This window comes from Canis lupus, chromosome 9 (genome assembly GCF_011100685.1).
Source record: "Canis lupus familiaris isolate Mischka breed German Shepherd chromosome 9, alternate assembly UU_Cfam_GSD_1.0, whole genome shotgun sequence".
NCBI classification, from domain to species: domain Eukaryota; kingdom Metazoa; phylum Chordata; class Mammalia; order Carnivora; family Canidae; genus Canis; species Canis lupus.
This window is the reverse complement of record NC_049230.1, coordinates 26,104,265-26,131,183: the sequence shown is the minus strand read 5'-3', so window position 1 is coordinate 26,131,183 and position 26,919 is coordinate 26,104,265. Positions and strand designations below refer to the sequence as shown.

Genomic DNA, 26,919 nt, shown 5'->3' with positions numbered 1-26,919 from the left:
GTGTGCCACTGAAGAACTCAATTTTTGATTGCATTTAACTGTAATTAATTTTCTTTAAGATTTTATTTATTTATTCATGAGAGACACACAGGGAGAAGCAGAGACACAGGCAGAGGGAGAAGCAGGCTCCCTGCAGGGAGCCCGATGTGGGACTCGATCCCAGGACCCCAGGATCACGCCCTGAGCTGAAGGCAGACGCTCAACTGCTGAGCCACCCAGGGGTCCCTAACTGTAATAGTTTTAAGAACCGCAAGTGGCTAGTGGCCACCACATTGGGCAGCGCGTCTCTAGACACACGAGTGAGTATGTCTCTTACTATATAGGTACGAATGTACACACAGAGACACAAGTGTATGTGTGTGCACGGTGTGTACACACACGCATATGAGGGCATATGAGGTGACGCCGTGTGTGGCAGGGGTGTGCTGGGCAGCTCTGAGCCTGTGTCATGTGGTACGAGGCCAGAATGTGGTTTCAGTGTGTGTGCAGGACAGGAGGGGAGGGGGACAAAGGGGCCATTGTACCACATTCCCAACTCAAGCCCTCCTCTCTGCTGACATCACCGCTGCCCTAAATAGAGCTGCCCAGACCCGCTCCCCCAGGCCCTGGCTGCCCCCTGCATGGTGGCATGGCGCCGGCTGTTCCACTGCTGCTCCCCGGAACTCACTTCTGTCTCCTTTCTGAGGAGATGGGCCGCATTCCTAGGGCTGATTTCTCAGGCAACTTCAGATGGAAAATTCTAGAAAGGAAGGAGGTTTCATCTGGATTTTTTATTTTTGCCGCTTTCTCAGAATCCCGAGTCCCTTCTGTGGTATGAGTCCATCTCCTGGCAGGATTTTTTTATGACTGAAATATGGCATCCTCCTTTTTTTGGGTCAGTTCTTCACCCTCCGCTGTCCCAGAGCCTTCAAGACTTTCCTGGATGGATATGGGTGAGGTTGGGGAGGGGAGAGGTTGGGGGCAGCCGCCGAGCTGGAGTACAGGAGCCTCAGGCAATGGTGGGGGTCTGTGGGGTTGTGTGCAGAACAGGAGAGTTAATGTGGGGCTGTGCTCAAAACCAGGACCCACAGTGGAAAGCTGCTTGGGGACTGTGAGTGTGGGAGGCTGTGTGAATGGGTGAGGTGGATGCCACCCAGACATCCCTGTGTGCATGAGAATGTGTCTCACTCTCTGCTGCCCCATAAACAAGTGTGTCTGTGGTCAGAGGGGCCCCACACGCGTACAGGTGTGCTGGGGATGGGTGAGTGGGGGGGTCTGCATATATGAGGACCGCTTCCACACACATATAGCAGCAGAGGAGATGCTCTGTGAACTGAGAAGGTAAGGGTCTAGCAGTAGGGACGTGTGTGGGCATAGGTGTGACAGAGGACATAGGAGGGCCTGCAGATGGGTGGGGGCAGCTGAACAGGGAGGAGTTGAGGAAAAATCAGGAGTGGGTGGGTGTGGGGGACCACCACCCTAAAGTGCCAGGGCCAGTGGAGCCCTCTCAAGGATGAGCACTGTGTCTCTGTCCTCTTCCTGGTATGTGCTCCAGAGGGTACCAAGTAGAGCAAAGAGATGTCCACGGATTGCGAGGCAAGACCCGGGAAGAAAGATGGCCCTGATCTAGCAGGGTAATCAGACCCTTCTGCACACAGAGATTTCAACGCCTTTGCAGAGCACGTGCACAGCAAGGCCTGGAGGGAGGTGAGTTTGGTGTGTGCAGGGGGGGGAGAGTGAGGTTTTCTCTGCATAAGGCAGTGGGAGGAAAAGGAGAATGGGGCGGGATGGGGACCAAAGCACATTTTAGAACCAGAAGACCACACATTCAAGTTCTAAGTGTCTTCACTGTTGTGGTGCCACCTCCCACCCCCTGCAACTCCTCAAGGCTTTGGAAAACTCATGCATGCATAGAGGTCTGGTACCAGCAGGTGGTTCTGGAGAAAGTGAGGAAAGAGGCCGAGTTCTGGGTTTGGGTTGATCTGGAGTGGAGATAAAGGAAGAGCTGTGAAACGGGCGCTGTTCAGTAAAGATAGTATGCGAGCCACGGACATGATTTTTCATTTTCTAACAGCCATATTAAGACAACAAAAAAGAAACAGGCAAGGTTAATTGTAATAACATATTTTATTTAACCCACATATCCCAAAATTTCATTTCACTGGCCAGCAGACCAGTGCCAGGAAACATGGAAATTTCAGCCTCCACTCCAAACTCACAGGGAGAGCATGAAGCCTTCACAGGGCACAGAATGTAAATGGAGCTCACTTAATCTGGATCTTAGTGGGCAGGGGGACCCTATGGGCCTCTGGCTTGGGAGTGGTCACTCAAGAGTTCCTACGTAATAATGTCTCCTTTCTCAGGAGCTGCCAGATGCCAGGCACTCGTCCGGGGCTCACAAATCCTCCCAACAGCCCCCAGGCAGTTATGATTAACGTCTTATGAGTAAACGAGCTGTCAGAGCCATGATTTGAGTCCTGCTCACTCTGAGCCCAAATCCCAACAAACACACCCTATAAACGCTGTATGTGTGTGTGCGTGTGTGAAGAGCCAGGGAGACACAGGCCCCATGGGGCAGGGCTCTGTGTTCTCACTCAGACATGGATCCTCCTCCCAGACTGAGATGTTGAGGGAACGTCTAGGGTCAGGCCACCATGGGGCTCTGTTTAGGGTGAAGGTAGGGGCCCCTCCACACTAGATCGCAGGGTAGCGCTTGCTGTGGGACTGGAGGAGCCAAGGGTGGGGCAGGGCATGTAGCTGAATCTCGGTGGGGCGGGGGACACTGTGGCTATTTTTCCTTGGCTATAGACTGTGGGGCGTGACTGCTCTATGAGGCATGAGCCTCATCCCTCAGCGAGAGGAGAGGTGCTGAGTCCGGCAGTGCCTTTGCCACGCGCTGCCAGGGGCGCCTGGGTGTGCGCGTGCGTGTGCCTGGGCACGGCTCAGTGTCCTCTGCAGTCACGCCATCCTCCCAGCTACTTGTCTGGGCTGCTTCCTCCCAGGCCAGCAGCCAGGCTCCCGTGTGCTCCTCGGAGCCAAGATGTCAAGGCAAAGCCAGGCAGCAGAGGGAAGCAAGGGGCTGGCTGAGGAACTCTCCCAGCCCTGGCTACCTGGGCAGGAGCGCAGAGACCAGGAGAGGGCAGCCCCTGCCTCAAGGGGACAGCGATCGAGGAAGAGCACCCCGGGAGAGCAGCCTGGCAGTCTAGAGCCTCTGGCCTGAGCACATTCTGTGCAGCTCCAAATTTCGGCCAGATGAGGGGCCTCAAGGCAAAGGAGGAAACGAAGAGACAGAGGCACTGTCTTGTCAGAGGACACATGTGGTTAGGGGGTGGCCACCCCAACAGGCACTCAGTCTAAAACATCTACTGAGCACCTCCCAAGTGCCTGCCTCCACAGATGCTTATGGGATAACTAACTAACAGCTAACTAACTAACTAACTAACTAACTAACTAACTAACTAACAGGTGTGGGATGCCCAGCAGGCAGGGTGACAGGAACATAATGTTAGAAGTGCTAGCGATGGCCTTGGGCACCTTCTTTGCCCAGAAAGGAGGAACAACTTTCTTAAGAGCTCTGAGCACACCGAGACCAGAGTACCCCCTCCAAACATCTTTCCTGAGCACCTGCTATGTGCAGGCACCCCAGCGCCCCCATCCACAGTGGGCGCACAGAATCCTGCCCTCCTGGATTTTATATCTGGAGGTGGAGCTTATATCTAGGGTAAGAAGCCAGCCTAGAATAAGGCACAGGGAGGGTACACAGTGCTCTGGAAACAGGGGAGCTGGAAGGGGCTCTCTGAGGAGCTACCATTTGGGCAAAGACCAGGACAACTGCGATGGGGGGAGTTGTGTGGGTGGGGTGTGGAGGGGACAGGGGGATCCCGGCAGAGAGAACAGCATGGGCAAAGGCCCCCAAAGCAGGCGTGAGTTAACGAGGCAGTGTGGCTGCAGTGGGCGTGTGAAGAGTAGGAATGAGGTCAGAGGGCTGGGCAGGGCCAGCAGGCCTGGGTCAAGTGTGTGGGTCTTACTCTCAGTGTGACCAGAAGGCGTTGGAGAGTTAAAAGCTGCAGGGGTGGAGGGTGAGATGTCCTGATCTTTCTTCTCAAAGGATGGGCCTGGCTCCTGCTGGAGCTGAGACTGGAGGGCAGGAAGGCAAGGGCGCTGTTGCAGGGGCCCAGGAGCCAGATCCTGGAGCTGCACCGGGAAGACGAGAGTGGAAGCCATGAGAAGTGGATGGATTCAGGACACACGTGAAGGTGGGGATTCCGGGGAATGAAAGAAAGGGGAGGGGTCTGAGGGGACGCTCACCACCCCCTTGCCCGTACATTTCTGAACACCCGGATGTGATATTCAGAAACTTAGCCGTCCTCAAGGGTCCTTGGCCCAGGAACCCGCCCTCCCTGCTTAAGACTGGGGGCTGCCTTCTCTATCAGCCCCAAGCCTGGGCCCCTATCTCCAGGTAAGGAAAAATTCCACATGCAGCTGCCCATCTCTACCACCCCCTTGGGGGAAGGAGAGGGATAGTTGAGAGTCAGCTCCAGGACAGTGGGTGGATCCCAGGCCAGGTGGGTTGAACTCTAAAAGAGATTTCGAGGTCACCATAAAGTTTTCTTGTCCTGGTTTGGATTTTCTTGGAGTTGCCCCCCAGATCCAGGGGCCTGAGACTTAGACCCTAAGTCCTTGTTCCTCTGCTATGCCTCCTTTTTCTGGGTCCCTTCTTGGGCCTAAATCTGGCTTGTCCTCCCAAGGGAGTGGTCAGATGTGAGACTGGGTGTGGCTCAGAATGTCAGTGGGCAGGGGCCCAACTGGTCTGGTGCAGATATAACCACCTGGGAGAAACAAGCCAGGGCCTCTTCCTAGCCAGCGGAGCTCTCCAGGACCAAGCTGGTGACACTCAGCTCAACAAAAGTTCCAGGTCATGCGGTGTCCTCTGACCTCTGCCTGACCCCTGGGGAGGCCCACCAATAAGGGGTCATTGAGCCGAGGCATTCAGGGTCACTTATCCTGACCCCTCTCTCCATGTACAGACTGGACCCCTCATAGCATGAGTTACAAAGGGGATCCTTCCCCTCCGGGATCTAGTTAAGTAAGAGCCTGGACCTATTGCTTCCAGAATCCTTCAGCCCTCCAGAAGGCAGCATGGAGGTGGGCACACCAGGTTCTGAGCCAAACTCTGCCACTTGCTTGCTCTGTGACCTTAGGTAAGTTGCTTACTCTCCCTGGGCCTCGGTCTCCTCCTCTATAAAATGGGGATGATGACCAGTAATCCCTCACTGTCAGGTTCTGTTGGAGGAATAAGACCAGGGCCACAGATAGCAGGTCCTTCCCTCTTTCTTCCAGAGAGGTTGAGAAAACAGCAAAATGCCCAGAGTCCAAAGGGCAGGCTGGTAGCCCCTGGCTGACTCTGAGGGCTCCCAGAAGGCAGAAAGGGAAACTGAGGCAGCAAGTGCCAGTCGGAGGCTGCTGAGAAGAAGGCGCCGGTAACAACAGGTGAGCAGAGCTGCAGCTCTTTATTCCAGGGGTCTTGACCCTCAACCCCCTCACCTTCCCCTGCCACCATCTCTCTGCTTGTTCCAAGCCTGGGGGCCATCAGGCCAGGAGCCAGAATCCTGAGGAAGGATGTGGCTGTGGGTCAGCTGCTCTGTGGGAGGCAGGGAGAGAGGCAGAGGAGGCCGGGGCTGGAACTGGAACAGCAGAGGGAGGGGGTGAGGGGCTGTGATGCCCAGGCCTTGGTCCTCCTGCCTCGTCCCCACCCCAGCCCTCCGACCATTTGGCATGGGGGGCGGGGACATAGCCCTGGCCCTGCAGGAACAACCCTCACGGCTGCCTCAGAGGAGCAGGAGGGTATGCTGACCCCTCTCTTTGACCTCCCCTTCCCCACCATCGGCCCCAGCCCCCAGACAGGAGCCACGCTGTTCCCAGATATGAGGCTGACACCACTCCGCCAGACCCACCTGCATGTCCCCTCAGTGCTGGTCCAGGATGAGGGGCACCTGGGCGCTGTCCACTCGCGGAGGCAGCCGCTCGCCCGTGCGCACGTTGAACATAGGCAGCGTGGAGAGGGGCCGGGGCACCTCGCGGCTGGATGCCATCTGCCGCAGCTCCTCTGTGTTCCCGCGGATAGTGCAGTGGTGGACCATCTGGATGCTGGGGGCACGGGCCGGCACAGTCGTCAGTCCCGGGAGCCAACTCCGCTGAGGCTCGGCGCGGCACTGCCTCTGAGCCACCCTGCAGTCCCTCCCCACCTGGTATGTAGGGGAAACTCACACACATGACGGGTGAGGGGAAGACAAACAAGGAAGGTCTTTGGTGCCAGCTCAGTGTCCAGTGAGGAGGCATAGGCTGTGGGCACAGCCAGCCTGGATTCCAAGCTGTGTGTCCCTGGCAAGTTGCTGAACCACTCTGTGCCTCAGTGTCCTCAACTGTAAGATGGACATAATGCTAGAATCTGCCTCCTAGCACTGTGGTGGGAATTAAATGAGAAAAATGTTTAGAGAAGTGCCTGGTGCCTGCTAAGAACTCCTGAGGTGCCAGCCATGAATAGGTACCCGCAGTGGATTGCTATTTCCAGAGGCCGGCGTTTGCTGGGGTTTATATTCCGATCACCTTCCCGGTCCCTTCCAGCATTCAGCTCCCTCCCCAAATACTCTCTCCTACCATTGACCATCCAGTCTTCCCCGCCTCATCCCTCTTAGTCTGGCAAACTTCCCCCTCCATCTCTTCCCACCTCCTCCTCTGGCTCCCGGGCTGTTTCCTGCCAGGCCTCCGTGGTCTCATCTTCTGGCTCCTCCCATCTAGCCTCCCTGGCCTTTGTACCCGGCCCTCTCCCACCCCTCCCCAGCCTGCCCCCCACCACTGACTAGCTCTGGACACCAAGTCTTTGCTCTCTGGCTTTATTCCAGATCAAAACTCCATGAGGCCGACCCCGGGATCTGCCCTCAGTGGGCCTGAAATCCCTGTGGCCGTCAGAAAGCCCTTTCTGAGCTCTCATGTCAGAAAGGAGACTTGCTTCTGTCTTCTCAGAAAGCTCAGCCTCATTCTCATTTGAGATCCTGAGGAGCTTGCCTTCTGCTGCCTGGGGCAAGCTTCTGTTCATTCTGAGAAGTAGGGTAGCACGGTGTAACCCAACATCAGCACTTGCTTTGAATATACATGTGAGTCCTGCTACTTACTGGCTGTGTGATTTTATGCAAGTCACTTAACTTCTCTGTGCCACTATTTCCTCCATCGTAATGCAGTTTTTGTACATATTAAATGAGTTAATACAGGAAAAAACACTCCTGGTCAGCATCATAGCAAGTGGTAGCTAATATTATAGGAAGGCCAACGTTGCTATAATCATCATCAGCGTTATTTTATTATAGTAGGCCCACTGATGTGCTTGACCTCTAGTAAAGGGATGTTTCCAAGCCCCTTTACATGAATCCACCCACATTTGTGGGTCCAGCCTGGAGATATTTTCCTAGATTACCTGGTTGCCAGGTGAGAGATAGCAGGGACTCTTCATCACAAACAATAAGAATTAGTTTTCCTTGGGGCACCTGGGTGGTTCAGTCAGTAGAGCATCCCAATCTTGATTTTGGGTCAGATCATTATCTCAGGGTCTTGAGACTGAGCCCAAGTCAGGCTCCCGCTCGGCCAGGAGTCTGCTTCTCTCCCTCTTCTTTCCCTCTGCCCACCCAACTCTCAAAACAAATAAAATCTTAAAAAAAAAAAAAGAGGGGTGCCTAGATGGCTCAGTTAAGTGTCTGCCTTTGGTTTAGATCTCAGGGTCCTGGGATGGAGCCCCAGAGCCCCATATCATTGGGCTCCCTGCTCCGTGGGGAGCCTGCTTATCCCTCTCCCTCTGCCCCTCCCCCTACTTGTGCTCTTTATATATATATATATTAGTTTCCTTAAAGGAGTAGGGGCCCCGGGCAGGGTGGAAGCTACCCCACTTGCCTCTGGGTTACTGATCAAATGGGGAAGGGGCCATGATCCCCACCCCAGTCCAAGTCTCTATAGACACCAATAGCAGCTAGAGCCCAAGAGATTAGACTACAGGTCAGACTGGCTAGCTTCGTGCTGAATGGGCCACATTCCTCCTGGGGGGAGTAGGACCAAGTCCTGTCTGGTTGGCGGGAGGAGGTGGAGTCACCCTCTAAGACCAGGGGAGGATCAAGATGAGCTCTTGAGTCTGGAATTTGGCAAGCACAATTGTCCAAAACACAATTTTCCATTCCCAGGCAAGGGGAGGCTGAGAGAGAAAGGAAGCAAGCAGCATATGGATGCTTAGGACTAGAGGCAGCCAGACAGGTAATGCCCTGGCAGGGGAAGGGCTCTTAGTTAATGCCCCCCCCTCACGACTCCCCCTCGCCCCCAGCCCTGCATCTGGATCTCATTACTCTGGCAACACACACAGGTGGAAAATGTTCCCGGGACATTTTTCCAGAGCAGGAGCAGAAGCCAGACCCACTGTTGCCTTCCACATCAGCACTTGGGCAGCCGAAAATGAATAGGCAGGCATTCCTACACACACGCACACACACACACACATGCATGCACGCACACTCTCCCCACCACCAACACACACCCGTCGAGCCCTGTCTCTGACACATAGACCACAGAAGAGGGTCAGGCTGGAGGACTTTCTGACCAGCACGCTCTGATACAGGCAATAGAATCACAATGTGTGGATAATTTGGAAAACAGCAGACACTGAACAAGCAAAAAAAAAAAAAAAAAAAAAAAAAAAAAAAAAAAAAATTGAATTTGTAGAAATAAATCAACACAAAATCCAAACCATCAAGGGCTAATGTGGCACATGGTAAACCTGGTAATTGGTTCAACATTGATGGAGGAAGCAGATTTTCCTGATAGCTTCAGAGCTGCCAAACCAAGCCAGGAAAGCTGGCCATGATGGAAATAACTGCTCAGAAGAGAATTTCCACAATGGCAGAAGATGTAATTGATCAAATCTGGCACAGCCCAAAAAAATTGAGGAATAAAATGTTCCTTGAAAAACTTACATGGAAAATCACTCATCCCAATGGGAAAAAGTTCTATCAAATAAAAATGAAAAAACAAACAAACAAACAAAAAACAACCAAAGCAGAGCCTTTCCACTGCTTTCTGATCAAAAGTGACCAAGGAATCAAATTGACCTAGGGAGATCAAGGAATTACATTTTTGTTCACTCTGGAAAATGTTACCCCCGTAAAAAATTCATAAATGTTGGTATAAGTCTGATTCTACAAATGTTTGTATTCTTCAACCCAGTGGGTTGAGATGGCAGGTTTAAAATGGAGGGTCTCAGGGGGGTGGCTGGGCGCTCAGTTGGTTAAGTGCTTGACTCTTGATTTCAGCTCAGGTCATGATCTCGGGGTCCTGAGATCGAGCCCTGTGTCAGGCTCTACGCTCAGTGCAGAGTCAGCTTGTCTGCTCCCCCACCCAGCGCGCGCTCTCTCTCTCTCTCTCTCTCTCAAATAAATAAATCAATAAAATCTAAAAAAAAAAAAAAAAAAAAAACACACACACACAACCAACCCTGGGGTCTCAGAATACCCTGAAATCAGCCAATGAATACACTTCTAAACACACATGCGCCTGCATCAACACGCCATGTGGGGTCCACCCATCCACCCACACAGCCTCAGCCCTTCTTCCTGGGGCACCTGACTTGTCAGATGCCCACACTATCTGTCAACTCCCATGCACACCTCCCAGATGGGAACAATGGGACCACTGTGACCCTCGCAGGATTCTAGTGGCCTCACAATGTCCCCCTGAGGTCACTGCAGAGATAACCTTGCCACCCCCTGCACCTGAGACACAAGTCTGCTGAGGCCAGCTGAGGGTAATCATCCCTGGTCCTCCTCTGGCCACCCAGGGGAAGGCTCCGAGGGAACCAGGAACAGAGACTTGCCTCACCCACGGAAGAGCCACCCAGTAGAGACTTCCAGCCGCCACCCTGGAGGTCCCTGCGCCTAGTTCCCTCCACCCGCCCCAGGGAGAGATGCAGAAAGACACTTTGGTACCACCCCCATCTGCACCTGTGATCTCAAACACTGTGCAGGGTGCGAGCCGGCAGGCCAGCGTATCTGGGACCCCCAGCAAGAGCGAGAATGGGCACTGCACCAGCACCAAAGCCCACCGGAAGCCCAGCATATCCAAGGTGATCCTGGGGGTCGTGGAGGACAAGGGGATGCACAATCCTGTGACTCTAGCCACCCTGAAGAAGGCGGTCGCCACCACGGGCTACAACATGACCCGGAATGCTTGGCGCTTCAAGCGAGTGCTCAAGGGGCTGGTGGACAAGGGCATTCTCAAGCAGGTGACTGGCAAGGGGGCCTCAGGCTCCTTCCGCATGGGCAAGAAGTTTGCCTCCAAGTTCAAGTTCAGGACCCAGAGACAGCGCCAGTCTGGGCAGCGCCGGTCTGGGCAGCGCCGGCCTGGGCAGCACCGGCCTGGGCAGCGCAGGTTGCTAGCGGGCTCCCAAAGGGGGCACAAGCGGCTACCCAAGGGGGTTCACAGGGTGGCCAAATGCCACCGCAATTAACAGGGCAGGCCAGGCAAGGAGGAGGCAGGGTGCCAGGCCCGCCACAGGCTCAGTGCGGTGAGAATAAAAGGAGCCTAACTTATCTCATACCTGCCTCCTGGAATCTTTGGGGTTCAAGGGAAGGGGAGTGGAAGGAGGCTTGGGACAGGGGAAAGGTAAAGCTGGCTTGGTGGGGAGGGTGTGGAAACCTGAGCGAAAGAGTAAGATGGATTTGGCCAGGGCTGGAGGAATTGAAAGCATATGACATCACATGGAGAAACCAGGGCCAGAGAGCGTCCCACTGATTGTGTGGCATAACCCAGCCTGGAACCATACATAGTGTCTGACTCAGTGAAGTGTATGTGTGTGCGTGTGTGCACATGTTGTGCATGTGTGTGGGCACGCACCCTCAAGTTGCTTCTCAAACCCTCTCCCCCCCAGGGTGGCAGCAGGCCCCCACACCCGGCTGGGTCCCTTCCCATGCCCCATCCCAGATTAGGGTCCTCTATGGAGACCAGCAAATGAGAAGGCCAGGCCAGGATAGGTCAGGTACAGCAATCAGCCAGCCCAGAGCTGGAGCTCAGAGGCCAGGCATGGCTCCCATCATCCCAGAGTAATCTGTGCTTGTCTGCGCTGCTCATGGAGTCTAGGGGTGCTCCCACCCAGCCCCCAGCTTTCCCCTACTCACTCAGAGGTGGCCAGGTCTCTCTTCAGCCTGTGGAAAAGTGAGGGAGGGTAATAGTTATTATCCGCAACCCCCTCCTGGTGCCAGGCCAGGCAAGAGGTCCCCACTTCTTTCCTGGCTGAGGACTCCACTCCCTGAGGGGGTCTGTGTCCCCAGGGAGCACAAGTGCCACAAGGAGTCCCATGGATGTGAGCACCAGCCACAGTACCCTCCCCACCCTCTGTCCCCCATACTCACTGTCCCTCTCGCCGGCAGCACATGATGTAGGCCAGCAGCAGAGTGAGAAGCAGAGCCACCAGCAGTGGCACCAGGAGGGTGACCAGTGCGTCAGTGAGGAAGTCTCGGGCCGTGGCCTCAGTAGGTGGGCAGAAGAATGGGTCAATCTCCAGGATCCCATCGCCTAGGGTAGGCATCTCATCTGCAGGCTCTGGCACTGACTTATCCACCTGCTCAGAGAGCCCAGGGCTAACCTAGGAGCAGTTGGCTGGACACAGAGACCCCCGGGGGCCAGGGCAGGGGTGACCCATACAACCACAGGGTTTCCTTCTGCCTGCCTCCCCCAGCTTGGGCGAGTTAGGAGGACAAGCACTGGACTAGGACCCCAGAGAGAAGGTCGAGGAGAGGCAGGTCTGTACAATGGTTAGAGCACACCTCTAAGGCCCTACTGTGTAAGTTTGAATCCTGATTCAGACAGATGCTGTGCTGGATGACTTACCTCCAGGTGACTCCTCTCCCTCACCTGTAAAGTCAATGGTAATAGTGGTACCTGTCTCTGGGACGGTGGGTGGTGAGGGTAAAACATTTTGATTGGATAGTGCCTCGCCCATGGCGAGTGCTCAAAGATGTTGTTGATTGAGTTGAACAGAGGACTCTAGGGGTTCCCAGACTGGGGAGTCAGGGTCTCTAAGGACCCCAGATCCTCAGATAATTGTGCTCAATATCCCAAAAAGCAGTAGCGAGCATCTCTGGTTTGTAACTTGGGAGTGAGAGCTATCTTTTCCTTGTCGCAGGCAGATTTGCTAGGTGACACCTTAGAAGGAAGCAGACAGAACTGTCCCAGAGTGTCCAGTGGTGGGAAAAGGATTTTTGGAACTGCCCTATGGAAGTGATGGTTCTAGCTGCTGGGTTGGGCCCCTCTGCAACTTCTGGACCTGGAGAGCCCTTTTCTGGATTATGGACTCTGTCGCCCCCTTATGGGATGAGATGGAACTTCAGTGTGCGTGTGTGTGTGTGTGTGTGTGTGTGTGTGTGTGTGTGTGTGTGTAATCAGAGAAAGAAACAGGAATATAGATGGAGTGGGAAGAGGGGTACGGAGGAGATTGCGATGCCCTATCCCCCGCCCCCGGAGCCAGGATCCCTCCTCACCAGGGTCACATTGCACCAGTCAACACGGAAGTAAGGTGCCAAGGTGTCATAGCAGGACAGAAGTGGAGGCTGACCCTGGGCACAGCGAGCGTGGCTGTCAGGAGATGCCACCATCTTCAGGCAGGTGGAGAAGGGTGAAGCAGATCCCACCTTGATGTAAACCCTGGGCCCAGATAGAAGCCACGGTTAGCATACTGGGAGGGGGGTGCCACTGGGCACTGGAGATTTGGGGTTACAGGGCCACTTCTGAGACCTGGGTTATGATGAGAGTACACAGAGCACCCCAGTCTTCTAGGAGGCCTAACACTCCCAGGAATGTCTTTTGATGGCTGGATCTTTTATGTCCTCATGGGATATCAAGGAGTATAGAGTTTAGGGTAATTACGGTTTGGGCCCAGGAAGGGCAAAAAGATGAAGGGGTGGCTGGAGGAAAGTGGACAGTGATGTGACACTGGGAGATACATTTGGGTGTGAAGGTGCACGAAGGTGCTCCATGCCCCACCACCTGGAAGGCCAGCTGCCGCCACCTCCTCCAGAAAGCCCTCCTGGGTCACACACTTACCCTTCCTTGCGACCCTCAATGGGAAGGGGGACACGGCCGCCACGGTCCAAGGCAGAGGTAATGTTGAGTAGCTGGAGCTCCCCTGGTTCCCAGAGCCCTCCCAAGGATGTGAGGAAGCGACTGGCAGGCGTTGAGGGCAGCACCTCCTCCACATCATGGCTGCACACCAGGAACTCAGCTTGGTATGGCAGCAGGGGGCCTGGAAGTGCCAGGTTGGCACTTGAGGCTGCACGGAGTACTGCATGGATCCTTCCCAAGACTCGCCCCATTCGAGCTCCTCCCTAGGCCCCATCAGACTCCTTCCTTACTCCCTAACTTCCCATCCCTCACAGGCCCCAAAAGCCCTGCCCACAGCTTCAACAACTTCCCAAGGCCCCACAGACTGTCAGCACAACAGCCAAGAATACAGCTCAAGTCTTTCCAGGATGCCTTGCTCCGACTATTCCCACTTGTGAGTGTCCCCTTCACACACACCCCTTCCCTCCTTCTAAGGGAAATCCCTCAAAAAGGGCACTGAGGGGGTAGAGGTGGGGCAGGGGTGCGGTGGGGCTAGTAGTACCTTCTGGGTCCTCAATCAACAGCACCAGCCTCTGCCGGGTGGTGTCAAAGCTGTCCCGATTGTAAGCTGTGACCTGATGGGGTAGAGGGAAGAGGGTGGAGGGATGGGTTGAGGGGAGAAACAAGGAGGGGACTGAGATACCCACAAATTAGAGGCATCTAAATTATGTAAATGGACAGGCACAGATGCCCACATGGGACAGAGCCACTGGGGTCCCTGCTGGTACCTCAATGACCTGGCGCCCACGATCTTCTGGAGTGGGGGTGCCGTAGAGGAAGCCAGGCTGGTGGGGGCTGCGCTGGGTGTAGCGGAGCCACCGAGGCAGGTCTGGGTATCCTTGGAGGTGGGCATGGTAGGTGATTGGGACAGTGGAGGGGACATCTGGTAGAAGGAAAGAGGGTTGGAGAAGTGATAGGAGGCTTCACTAGCCCCCGGCCAGGTACCAGCAGCCCACTCGATGCCCTTCAGACCCCTCTCACCAACATGCTCAGGAAGATGCAGGAAGGTTTCCCGGTCCAAGGTGTGCACAAAGACACGGCCCACAAGAGGCTGCAGGGTGGTCTGCTGGGCCTCGGTGTCCCCTTGCCTTGCCAAGAGACCTGTGGGGACCCCACAACCCCCAAACCCACACATCAGCATTAGTCCTGGGCAGGGAGAGGATAAGTTCCTGGTGCCCCTAAGAGACAGGAGAAGTGGTGGGAGGCCTCCAGGAAAGGACAGGGGGTGCCCTGGCTGTGCCACACACTTGGATCAGTGACAGGACTTGACCTTTGTTTGGTTTGGATTCGTGGGAGCCACCTCCCTCTGTCCTCATTTTAAGCTCCCTTTAAGGGGTCACACCAGGCAGGGACTGCTATCTGGCTAGGGGGTGTGTGGGGTATGGGGGTGTGTATGCATGTTAAGGGTACTTGCAAAAAATCCCTAAAGAATGCTGTGTCAGGGGTGCCTGGGTGGCTCAGGGGGTGAGGCATCCGACTCTTGATTTCAGTTCAGGTCATGGTCTGATGAGGGTCTCAAGATGAAGTCCCATGTTGGGCTCTGTCACTCTAGGCATGGAGCCTGCTTAAGATTCTCTCTCCGTCTCCCTCTGCCCCTCCCACCACCCTCCCTCCCTGTGCATGCTTGGTCACCCTCTCTCTCTCAAAAAAAATTAATAAATACAAATTTTAAAAAAGAATGCTGAGTGTCTGGGAGGCTGGAGGGGAGGGGGGCACGGAACGAACTTTTGAGGAAGGTGGGTAGCCATTCTAGGACCCCTTCCAACTCCCCTAATACACAGCAGGAAAGGGGCCCACAAGAGAAGCCAATAAAAGCTAAGCAAATGGGATCCTAAGCCCCAGGAGAAGGACCTGCCCCAACGGGCCCCCACACCCTCCCAAGGCCAAATTTAGCCTGAGCCTAGAAAGGAGGCAGACCAGCCAGCCCATTAAAGGGCCAACGACACTCCGGGCCTGTGCCATCAGGCCCACCTTGACCTCAGACACACCATCAGTCAGAGCTCCCAGGCCCCCACATACCAGAGCCCCATGTCCAGCCTCATTTCCCTGGGCCTCCCGCTGGACACAGCATGAACACCCCAAAGTCCTCTGGCCCCTGCCCCAGACCCCTCCCCTGAGGGGCCTCTCTATTTCCACCTCTTCACCCCTAAATCCCATCCCTTTGTCCTGGGCCTATCCCAGAAGAAGGCCCCAACTTGCCCACAAGGAGAAGAATCCAGATTAGTGCTGCTGCCATGGCTGCCCCAGCCTGCCCGGGCCCTGAGAGTGACAGAGACAGGAGCAGGGGGGGAGGAGGGAGGGAGGCAGAGTGGGAGGGGACGAGGGAGGGGACGAGGGAGGGACGAGGAGAGGGAGGTGTCCCAGAGCAGCTGGCCCCAGCTTCTGCCAGTGGGTCCCTCCCCTTCCCCCCCAGAGCAGGCACTGAATCTGGAGTGGACACTCCCCTCACATGACAGGGTCCCTCCAATGATCCCCCCTTCACTGCAGTGGCCAGAGAACATTTTCTAAACCACCAACCTGACTCCCCAAGTCAGCCCTGAAAACACTAAGGGCTCCTATTGCCCTAAGTCCCCAGCTGTTGGTGGCTTTCAGACCCTGCCCGTACCTGGCCATCCTGTCCAGCATCCCCTCCTGTCACCCTTGCCAACCAACCAACCACACACACACACACACACACACACACACACACACACCCCATCCCAGGCTCCTGCCCAGCCTCTCTCTGCAGCGCCCTATCTGCCATGCTCTCAGTCTTTTGCACAAGCCCTTCCCTCTGCTTGGAGTTCCCTTCCTGCCCTCGTGGGACCAGCAAACTGCCACTTGCCTAGCAAGCCTCAAGAGAGGCCTCCTCTCCTCTCTGAAGCCTTTTTGCTCTGGCTTCCTCCACTAGGCTGAGCTGGGCTCCCCCCGGGTCCCACAGTGCACAGCACTGTGGGGTGGACTGGAACCTTATTATCCTTGCATCCCGGACCTGGCACCGGGCCTGGCAACTAGCAGGTGTAGGGGGGACTAAGTGACAGCCTCCTTAACTGCACACAGAACAGCTGGCTGCCCACCTCCCCAGCTGTCATCCCCAGACCAATCACGCTCGGCATGTACCCCAGGTCTGGGAAGAGAGACAGCCCTGGACAGGATGAGCCAGGCAGACAGGGGAGCAAAAGAGGTGGCACAGGCTTGGAGGCCCGCCAGCTTGGATGCAATTCCCACCTTGACCCCTCCCTGGAGACGTTGGCCTTGAAGAGCTCAGCTGTCCTCTCTAGGCTCTGTTCCTACAACTACAACGTGGCAGAGATAGTGCTCACCTCTCATGTCCTTGTGAGTCCTTGTGACGAAGCCACAACATCATGAACTCTGCGCATATTTACAGAGCCTGCGCAGTGTGGGGCAGGAGGCAGGGAGGGGCAGAAAGCTGGGCCCGTGGAGCCTGCACACTGGTGGGTAGGGACAGCTGACCCCAAAGGGGAGGGATGCACTTCTCTTTGGGGGCTTCTCACTCAGAGCAGGCAGAGAGGACTCTCCTTAGACGTTCTGAGAAGGAGGCTGGGACTCAAGGGTGCCAGGGTTCCAAAATTCCTGGTGTGTGCGTGAGCCTCCCTCCTGGGCCTTACTACTTCCCCGCCATGCTCAGCACCCCAAGCAAGGACCCCCGGGAACAGCTCTGGTGGAGCCTGAGGGGCAGTCTGTTGGCCTGTCAGCCAGAATGACCCGTGGGCAGGTTACTGAGTCTTCATCTTTCTTTCTCTCTCCCACCACCTGACCATCCCATCCATCCCTGGAGAGCCACCAAATTCCAGAGTCAGCTTCCACTTAGGCTCTCAGGCTTGTCCCAGAGTCACCTTGGCACCTCTCTGCCTTCTCAGAAATGGAGGGCATGAGGAAGAAAGGTTCTGGAGGCAGAAGGAGAGTCAGAGGGCTCCGGGGGAGCAAGCAGAGCTGACAGTCTGGCCAGTTGCCCAGGCCTCAGCACCTCAGTGGCTCCATGTGACTCCATGTGACTCCCCTGCTATTTTATTTGAGCCACCTACTCATACTCTCAGCTGTCTTGAGGTAGCAGTGTCCAGTGCCACAGGGCCTATAGACACATTTCCTTACAGATCCTTCTCCCCCTCCCCCAAACCAAGGGAACCAGGGACTGTGCCAGGAGCCAGTCGGAAGTCCCCTGGAAGTCCCCTATGGCCCACGAGAGGATCTCTGCACCTCAGAGCTATCTGGACTGCAAGCTGCTGCTAGACTGCTCAGTATCTCTGTTTGTTGGGGCCTGACAGGTAGAGAGTGGGGTCACAGGGCCCTTGAACTTCTTAGTTTGCCAAGTATTTTATTTTATTATTTTTTAAAAACTCACAACCCTGAGATCAAGACTGGAGCTGAGATCCAGAGTTAGCCACTTAACTGACTGAACCACCCAGGTGCCCCTTAGTTTGCAAATTTTAAACAAAAGTCTGCAGAATAAAAGAATGAACCCCTATATATCCATGACCCAACTTCAACAGTCAGCAACTCGTGGCCAATCTGCTTCACCTGTACCCACCCAAGTTTCCCTATTTAATTTCTTCCGTCAATATTTTAGCATGTAACTTTGAAAGATGATGACTCTTCTAATTTACTATTTTTTAATAGAATGACTCATTTTTAAACAATCACAATTATTACAACTAGTACATTAGCAGACCTTAAAGTTAATAATTCCTTAATATCAGACCTATAGTGTTCAGAATTCCAATTTCTTATAAATGTGTTTGGTTTTTTGTTTTTTGTTTTTTACAATATATTTGTTTGAATCCGGATCCAAATAAGGTGCACACCCTACAACTGATGGATATGTCTCCTTTAAATCTCTTTAAATCCATAGATTCCCCATTAAAACCTCTCTCTTTCTCTCTTTCTCTCTGTCTCTTTCCTTGAGAGAACCAGGCTATTTGGTGTGCAATCTTCCAGTCTGGGTTTCGCTGATTGCATGTCTAGTGTGTTCTTTAACAAGTCTCTCTGACCCTCTGTACTTCCTGTAAATTGTATTTCCTGTACATTGTTATTTCCTGTAAATGGTAGTTGGATTGAAAGTCCTGATCAGGTGTAGGTTCTATTTTCTTTGGCAAGACCACTTCACAGATGGTGGTACTGCTTCTTCCATCCAGAAGCATAGCAACCATGGATGCTTCATGCCTCATCCACCAGTCTCCCTCCCTCCCCGCCCCCAATGGTGATACCACATTCAATCACTCCTTCCTTTATTAGCTGGAATAATTCTCGACACAGAAACTGCCCCTCATTTACTATTTGGTTACTGAGTGTGGTGGCTCATATAGCAAAGATGGGATAAATACTCAATTCTGTTCCTGCATTTGTGAATTTTGAAATAATGAGTTGATTCTCTAGCCCCTTTCAAACTTGGGCCAGTTAGTTTTTTAAAAACAGTAGCATAATTAAGAATTGATGGCTTTAAACATATTCGATTGCTTCAGTCCATTGTGACTAGTGTCCCTTCTGGCCCTCGAGTAGTCCAGTCCCTTCTTGAGCTCCCCATGTGGCTCTCACCAGCTGAAGCATCCCTCTGGGGGGATAGGTGGCTCAGGCCTCTGCATCTCCACACTCGTCGAAATATGAGGATATTTCTGCCGGATCTCCCCCTATCAGTGTCTCCATTTAATTCCTCTGGTCCTTTGTCTCTGGCTGTCCCCATTTCAGTGAATATTTGCTGAATGAATGAATGATTGAATGAATGAATGCATCATCTCCCCAACTCGTTCCTTCCACTTCTGTCTATATGAGCCTCCTGATTTCTGAGGCCCATATTTTCTTCATCTGCACCTACAACGGGGGGATTATATGTTGTCATGAGGGACAAAGGAAAGGGATTCTCATCATTGTGATCTGATTGTCGCATCTGCCTCCCAGACTCCACCCACATCTTCCCCCCTCCTCTCTGCCGACCCCAGCACCACAACAAAGGATGCGATCTGTCAGTCCGCCACGAGAGGGCGCGTTCGCGGCTGCCTCCTGAACCTGCGCCTGCGCAGTACTGGGGCAGAGCGAGGACAGGGCCGGGGGTGGGGGGGGTCGGGTGCAGGGGAGGGAGCGCTCCGCCCCGGTTGGGGATGCGCGTCAGAAGTGTTTGCTGAGCTCTGCAGCTAGAGGGGGCGACGCAGGAGGAGGCCCACGGCCTCAAGCCTTACCTCGTCCTCCCCTTCCGGGACCAGAGGATGTTCTTTCAAGCGGGGAGGAGAATGCGCCTGCAGGGGGGGGGGGGCGGGGGCTGGACACAATGCCCTCTTCCCCACGGTCCCCATCATTTGTATCAACCCTCCGACTTGCAAGGGCACGTCCATATTTCCCCACTCCCCTAGATGTTTGGGGGCGCCAGTGGAGGTGCTGAGGATCTAAGTGTACCAGAATCCTCCACCCCCTTTTATTATTTTTATCGTTGGTCTTCAAAGAGCTTCCTTGAGCCTTGTGACCGCCCAGAGCAATCATCAGTCATGGATCTGAGAATACCAGAGACCCAGCCCTGGCCAAACTTTTTAGCTTACAGGCGAAACAGAGAAGGGGAGGGACTGTCAGAGGTCTCACAGCCCAGTATTCGGGGCCCAACCAAGTCTCCGGACTGGGAGCCAAGATGCTCCCTCTCTGTAACGTGGGGAGTAATCAGGATCAATGAGATAATGAAAGCGAAAGTGCTTTGTAAACTGTAAAGCTCTGGAGAAAGTAAGGGGTCTTTTATTTATTTATAGCTGAAGGGGCAAGACTATAGCTGCCCAGGGCCAGCCCACTGGCACTGCCTGAGAGCTGGGAGAAGTTGGATTTAGAAGCTACCGCTCAGTGATAGAAGGATTAGGAAAATAAAAGAAACAAAATCTCTGACATTTTTCGCAGATGGTATGATTATTTACAGAGAAAATCCAAGAGATTCTGCAGGCATGTTATTAGGGTTATTAAGATCAGCAAGGTTGCTGGACAAAAATTAATATCCAATACAAATAAAATAGGAAATCCAATAGTGTTTCTATACACCAACAATAAGTTATTAGAAACTGTAATGTCTTTTTAAAAATAAATCATTAAAAATAAAATTAAAATTGTACTGAACCTTGAAAAAACTCACAGATATTTATGAAGAAAAACGATAGGCTGTAAAACTATAAAAACTATAGGCTATAAAAGGAATAAGTGGAGAGATGTTTTAAATTTAGAGATGAGAAGCCTCAATGTCATGAAGACAATTCTCTCCATATTAATCTTCTGATTCAACGAGAGTCCAATAAATATCCCGATAGGATTTTTCAGTTAGGCAAGCCGATTCTAAAATTCATACAGAAAAGCCAAGGACCAAGAAGAGCCTAGACAATTTGGAAAAAGAATAAGCTCCTAACAGATACCAAGACTTATTTGAAAGGGATAGTAATTAAAACAATGTGGTATTGGTGCTGGGCTAGACAAAGAGATCAATAGAATAGAGTGCCCAGAAACAGACCCAAGCATATGTGGGAATGTGATTTATGATGTCAGTGGCATTGCGACTCAGTGAGAGGGAACAGACTAATAAAAAGTGTTGTGACAATTGGCTTTTCGAATGAAAAATCTTCACACCATCCATAAATATTAATTCCAGATGGACTGAAGACCTAAAAGTGAAAAAAGCAAAACTTTATAATACTTAGAAGAAAATGTAGGAGATCTCAGGATAGGAAAAGATTTCTCAGACAAGAGATGCAACTCACAAAAGACTGATCAATTTTACTACATTACAAAAAAGAAAAAAAAAGACAACGAAAAGGCTTTCTGCTATGACATAAACAGAGTTAAAAGGCAAGCAACAACCTGGGTGACAACGTAGGCAGCATGTGAAACAGATAAAAGGACCTGAAAACAATGTAACATGTGTCAACTGCACTGAAAATGTTTTTTATTTGAATTAAAAATAAACAACTAAAAGATTAGTATCCAAAATATATAAAGAACTCCTACAAGTCAATAAGGAAAGCATAGACCTTTTGGGTACCACCCCAAATGGCATTCCTTCCCTTCTTCCCTGCCTACTGGAACCCTGGTACGATTCAGGAATCCAGAGTCTAGGTTTTGGGGAGGCTGGGCCTTCTCCAGATGCACCAGGTGAATGGTGATACAGTTTCTCTGGCCAGTGGTTGGCTTAGGTGTGGACATGTATGCAATTCTGGCCACCAAGCCCAGAAGGGAAATCTCCTGTGGGGCCTCTGGGAAAATGACACTGAGAAGAAACGTCCACTTCTGCCTCTGGACGTTTGTCTGCACAAGACACCCGGAGTTGAGGCCACCCCTGTGGACCATGAAGGGGCCAGTCTAAGAGGCAAGCCAACATGATGAGGAGGATTTTGTAGAAAGATGGGAAGAACCTGGTTCTTGGTTGTCACAGCTGAGATTCTGAATTTAACCAACCCTAAGGCTTCTTGTTATGTGAGATCATAAAATTCCTTTTTTGCTTAAACCACGTCTAGTTGGGCTTTCTATACTCGTATCAAAAGGTGCACCAGAAAAAAAAATGGTGCAACAGATAGCAAGTATATGGACGTAAGCAATTTGCCCAGAGGAATCCCAGATGGTCAATGAGCATGATAGGATGTGCGACCTCATAGGCAGGGAATGCAGATTCAAATGAGGTATCACTTCACACCCATCAGACTGGCAAAAATAAAAAGTCTCACAAGAGCAGATGTTGGCAAGGATGTGGTCAGACAGGACATGTTGTACAAATGCTGGTGGCGAGAGCATAAAGCGGAGCCGTCACTGGAGAGTGGTCAGGCAGTACTAGACAAGTAGAAAGTGTGCCTGCCCACGACTCTGGCTCTCTGCTCAGAGGTATATGCTCTTGAGATGTGTTCACAGAAGTACAAGGGTGTTTATTGCAGCCCTGTTTATAATAGCAAAACACAGAAACACCTCAAATGCCCTTCAGTAGAGGAACTGATAAATAAATTGTGGCTTATTCCCATGATGAAATAACAAACAGAAGTTAAAGTGAAGGAATCAGAGCCACATGTATCAGTGTGGCTCTGTTGTGAAAAACATGCCAAATGAAAGAAAAAAAAAAAAGACCAAAATGATCCACACAATAGGATGGTTGTTTTATATACATATTGACAATACAGAAAGCATTAGTGTCTGCTATTTTATGAATACTTCAGTGGGTAGGGAAAATATCAAATTATGGGCTAGAGGTATAAAGGAAGGGAATTCGGATTCTACAACACGGGTCAACCTTGAGATATTATGCTAAGTGAAGTCAACCAGGCACAAAAGCACACATGCTCTATGATCCCCCTTGCATGAGGTATCAAGAGCTGTCACATTCATAGAGACAGGAAGTAGGATGCCAGGTGCTGGGGGAGGAAGACATGGGGAGTTAGTGTTTAATGGGGACAGAGTTTCAGTTGAGAAGATGAGAAAGTTCTGGAGATGGTGGTGGTGATGGTTGCACAACAGTGTGAAGGTACTTAATGCTACCGAACTGAATGCTTAAAAGAGTTAAAGTAGCAAATTTTATGTTATTTCATGTATTTTACAATTAATAATAATAGGGGTGCCTGGGTGGCTCAGTTGGTTAAGAATCTGACTTTAGTTCAGGTCGGGATCAAGCCCCTCACTTTGCGGGGCTCCCCTCTCAGCAGGAATCCTGCTTGTCCCTCTGCCCCTCCCCCTCTCGTGCACTCGTGTGCTCTCTCTCATAAATAATAAAATCTTATAAAAATAATAATAATAAATTGTGAGCTATAAAGGGTGCATGCATCCCAGATTCGCGATGGTGGATATGGTGGACAATGGGACCGGGCAAAGAGAAAGCACCAACTTTCATGTCCTTTCCTGTGAAAGAACATAAAGCAAAAATGACACAATGCTAGAGCACTTATAAATTCTGCTCATTACATGGGAACTTTTCTTATTTTTTAAGAAACTTTTCAAACTAAAATTACATATATAGCATACATATATATATTCATCCTTTTTCTTTCTTTCTTTCTTTTTTTAAGAAGAAGAGTTTTCTCAAAGAGAACTGCTCTGAAGTGGCAGGATTTGTCCCCTCAAGGTCACCTCAAATGCAAGGGGTTGAGTGTGGGAGACGGGAGAGCTGGCCTACAGAGGCTGTACGTGTGCCAGGTGCCCCGCCAGGCTGAGCCTGGCAGAGCTAGTCGGGAAGGGAGCTGGCATGGGCAAGATGCTCTTTTCCCTGACCCACAGCAGGTGAGACAAAGGCTGGTGGCGGAAGGTAACTCAGAGCCAGTCTCCTCCTCAGGCACCCACTATGGAAGATCCAGAGAGCAGATGAAAAATAGAAACCACCATCAAAACACAGGAATGTATATTATTAGCAGTTGGAGCAGGCAGTAGAAAGAGTCCTTCGAATCTGCTGATGACAAACTACATTGCCCAATCTTTCCGGGTGATTTTTTCTTTGACCTCCCTGCATATCTCTGGAGCTCCCACAGCTATGGCTGTCTGTATTGCAAAATACATATTTACAGGCCCTCTAAGCCTGGCTAAATATAGGCTTTCTTGTAAGGCAACTGATGAGTTGGAGAAATCTTTCCTCTGTCCCACCCTTTCCCCATTCCCCAACATACACACACACACACACACACACACACACACACACACACCCTGACTCCTCCTTCTGTAGGTGGATACCAAGGGACCCTTGTTCCTGTGCAGGCAGTGGGGGGAATTGAGGTATCAAGGGGCAGAAATAAAAACCCTTTGGCAAATAGAGAAGGGAGGTCACCTTCATTCCAGGAATGACCCCAGAAGATCCGGAGGGGCTGCAGGGAGGGGGTGCTTATGTTTCAGGTTTCCATATAATAGACCTTAGAAGGAAACGAGGCAAAAGGCTAGAGGCAGAGGCAAGAGGAGAGGCTCCAAGTCTCTTGAAGACCCACATAGAGATGCAAACGCTGATGCCCATTTTGGCCACACCCGCTCGCACTTGTGCACACACCACCATACATGTTCAGATACACATGCAATCCGTAACCATAGACTCACTGAACTCCTGCTTTGTGCCAAGAGCTGTTCTGAATGCATAAGGCCCTCATAGAACTCATTTAATCATCAACACTCTAAGGCTATGTTGTCTCCACTTTACAGATGAAAAAATTTGTTGAAGTCCCTTAACCGGGAAATGGCAGGTTAGGAAGAAAGACAGTCTGGCTTCAGAGCTTCTCTTCTGCTCTGTTCCACATGGAGTGGGGGAGACCAAGGGTCTTCACACTCAGGAGACACACTCAGACATTCAAATTGAGCTTTTTGAGGAAATGGGGCTGAGGGAGGGGAAATGACTAGTCCCAGGTAACCCAGCAACTGGGTGAAGCTATGATTCAGTTCAGACCTTGTGAACCACAGCCTGGTCTTTCCTCTAAAACTGGATAAGTCACTTCCCTCCGGCAAGTCTCAGCCCTCCCCATTCCCCCTGGGAACAGGTCAACCAAGGGCCTTCAAAGGACCCTCTAGCACCGACATCCCGGACTTGAGTTTTCCTCTATGCAGTCGTGTAACAACACACATGCCTTTCCAGCATCTTATCTGCCCAAGTCCCTGGCAGAGGAGGACAGATGAAGGGGAATGATTGGGGCAGGGAGCACTGGCTCCCCACAAAATGGTCGAAGGGCAGTGTCTAGGCCAGCCTCTGCTCAGATGACTGTGGCCACAGAAACACAACATTCAGAGGCCAAGTCTCAAGGCCCCAGGGCTGGGAAGAGAAGCCAGCCTGGCGCCCAGCCCAGGCCCCAGCCCAGGGCGCTGAAGGCTCAGGACTTATCACAGATCTCTCTGCCTTCATCACCCGTTACACCCGGTGTTTAAAACTACCAAGCCTCGAGGAGGGTCCTCATCAGATTTGGGGGTAGGGGGAAAACCAGCGGCTCTATCAGGAGAAGGGTGGAGGGCAGATTCTCTCTCCCCATGAAAGCCTCCAGCCCCTTTAGCAAGGACTAGAAAAGGCATCTCTGTCCCCATTCCCCCTACCTTCTGTGTTCCAGCCACTTTCCAGTTCCAGTTTATCCTCTGGGATAGAGACACTAAGTTCCTTTTCCAAGGTCACAAAGCAAGCAAGTGATAGAGCCAAGATTTGAACTCTGGCAACCTAGCTCGCGGGTCAGCTTTGGGAACCACCTCACCCTCTCTCCCGGTGCGAGGTGAGGAAGGACCACCATTTAAAGACCATCAGGCACTGTTGACCCCCAAGGCCTACGCCACAAAGGACAATAGGAAAGATGGCTAGGTCACCGGGTTGCTGAACCAAAGGAGAGGTGAGGATCATAGCCAGGGGAATGAAAATTAGGTTTAAACCTTTCCAGGTGGATGATAATCCTCCCAACCTGCTCTCCCCACCCTCCTTGCGGGGAGTGGGAGTTGGGGGGGATTCCTGTTCCAGGCAAGCAGGGAGGGGACAGAGGAGAGAATACCCCATTCACCACCCTATTCTGGCAGGCCAACCAGCTTGGTGCCTGACCCCAGGGAAGGAGTGATGGTAAAGCACTTATTGCTCCATAAAAGCTTCTTCGGGAATTCTGGCTGAGGGTGTCGCTGAGCTAACCAGGAGCCCATGAAATAATAATCCCAGTCATTATTAGCCTCAGCCATCCATGCTCTGGGCCGACTCCACCCTCGTGCATCCCAAAGCACTTAAAAGGGTTTCTTCCTTGGAAGTCTCAGGACAAGCAAGATCCAAGCCTCCCAGCAATTCCAGTTCACCCGAAGCTGCTGCTGGAGGTGTTAGGGGTGGGGTGTCCCAGGGTCACTAGGCCTGGCTGCTAGTTCTCAGCTCCTCCTCCTACCCTTAGGAGCTGGCTTCCCCACCTGGCCAGAAGCGTGGGCCCAGACCCCTTGGGCTGGGACCAGTTAAGATGACTCACTAAAGGGTGTGGGAGATTCTGGGCAGAACACCCAGGGGCCTGCGCCTTCCTCCAGTCCACACAAGAACTTCTGGGGACAATGCCCAAACTCCCATCCCTCAACTAGGTGAGGTTTCAGTCTCCCCCCAACTTCCACAGTGGGGTTGGGGGGTCTGAGGGGAGGTGGGGGGTGGAGGCAGGTTTCAAGTCCCAGACTTTGAACTTGGAAACCCAAGTCCCGAAGCTTATTCCTGAAAGGTTTTCTAGAAAGGGCGGAGAGGTGGAGGATGGCTTCTTCAGTCTGTCCCATCCCAAAGTATAAAATCGGGGAGGGGTAACTGTCCTGGGCAACTGGGCAAAGAGGCAGGTGGCACTGGAAAGCCTGAGGTTTGGGTTCATTTCCGGTCCCTGCTCAGAGCCCAAATCTTCCCTCTCCCCCTAGCCTCGGGATCCAGTCCCGTGGTTCCTGGCCCCTCCCTGTCCCAATATTCAGGATTCCCAGGCAGCTTCCCACACCCCATCCCCCACGCTCTTCTGCACGTGCGAACCGGCTTACATCCCGCAAAACCCACAGACACCCCTACAGTGGAGGAGTGGGAGGATTCCCTACAACAGCCCTTCTAGGCAAGCTGGGGAGAGAGTGGGAGATTGGGAAGAAGAGGAAGAGGATGGAAGAGAAGAGGGCGGGGGAGGAGGCAGAGACCGCAGGAAGGCCTGAGATGCAGGAAGCAGCTGGGAGTGGGGGGAGGCTTTGTGCCTGAGTTGTTCTCTGGGTCCTAGGGTCCACACTGTTCATCATTTTCTGGGATCTGTGGCGTGAAGTAGCGCATCTGGACCTGTCACAGCCTAGGGAGTGGACCTTAACTCCCAGCCCTGGCAGTGGGGGACGGGTAGGGGGCAACCC

At 52.4% G+C, this 26,919-nt stretch overlaps 1 protein-coding gene and 2 long non-coding RNA genes across 6 annotated transcripts; 1 reads left to right on the top strand and 2 right to left on the bottom strand.

The window, feature by feature from the left end:
• The first annotated feature begins 617 nt into the window (after nucleotides 1–617).
• LOC106559295 lies at nucleotides 618–7,623 on the top strand. 3 transcript variants are annotated; one of them, XR_005364481.1, is made up of 7 exons: nucleotides 618–932; nucleotides 1,535–1,686; nucleotides 4,088–4,235; nucleotides 5,007–5,180; nucleotides 5,320–5,469; nucleotides 5,873–6,227; nucleotides 6,882–7,623. It is a non-coding gene; the product is annotated as an uncharacterized LOC106559295 (long non-coding RNA). The 3 variants fall into 3 exon arrangements; XR_005364482.1 differs by having other exon boundaries at nucleotides 5,093–5,180; nucleotides 5,873–7,623; XR_005364480.1 differs by having other exon boundaries at nucleotides 5,873–7,623.
• SGCA (sarcoglycan alpha) lies at nucleotides 2,088–15,487 on the bottom strand. 2 transcript variants are annotated; one of them, XM_038547641.1, is made up of 10 exons: nucleotides 15,364–15,487; nucleotides 14,146–14,265; nucleotides 13,893–14,047; nucleotides 13,667–13,739; nucleotides 13,108–13,306; nucleotides 12,546–12,708; nucleotides 11,418–11,626; nucleotides 11,184–11,210; nucleotides 5,934–6,126; nucleotides 2,088–4,173 (listed from the first exon to the last, which is right to left on the bottom strand). In XM_038547641.1, exons 1-9 carry the CDS (start codon nucleotides 15,398–15,400, stop codon nucleotides 5,946–5,948), a joined length of 1,164 nt encoding a protein of 387 aa, XP_038403569.1. In that variant the 5' UTR covers nucleotides 15,401–15,487; the 3' UTR covers nucleotides 2,088–4,173; nucleotides 5,934–5,945. The 2 variants fall into 2 exon arrangements, with proteins under 2 accessions (XP_038403569.1, XP_038403568.1); XM_038547640.1 differs by lacking the exon at nucleotides 2,088–4,173 and adding an exon at nucleotides 5,471–5,663.
• A 2,271-nt stretch (nucleotides 15,488–17,758) lies between these two features.
• On the bottom strand, nucleotides 17,759–20,155 carry LOC119873287. Its single transcript, XR_005364479.1, has 2 exons — nucleotides 19,335–20,155; nucleotides 17,759–18,969 (listed from the first exon to the last, which is right to left on the bottom strand). It is a non-coding gene; the product is annotated as an uncharacterized LOC119873287 (long non-coding RNA).
• Nucleotides 20,156–26,919: the final 6,764 nt, after the last annotated feature.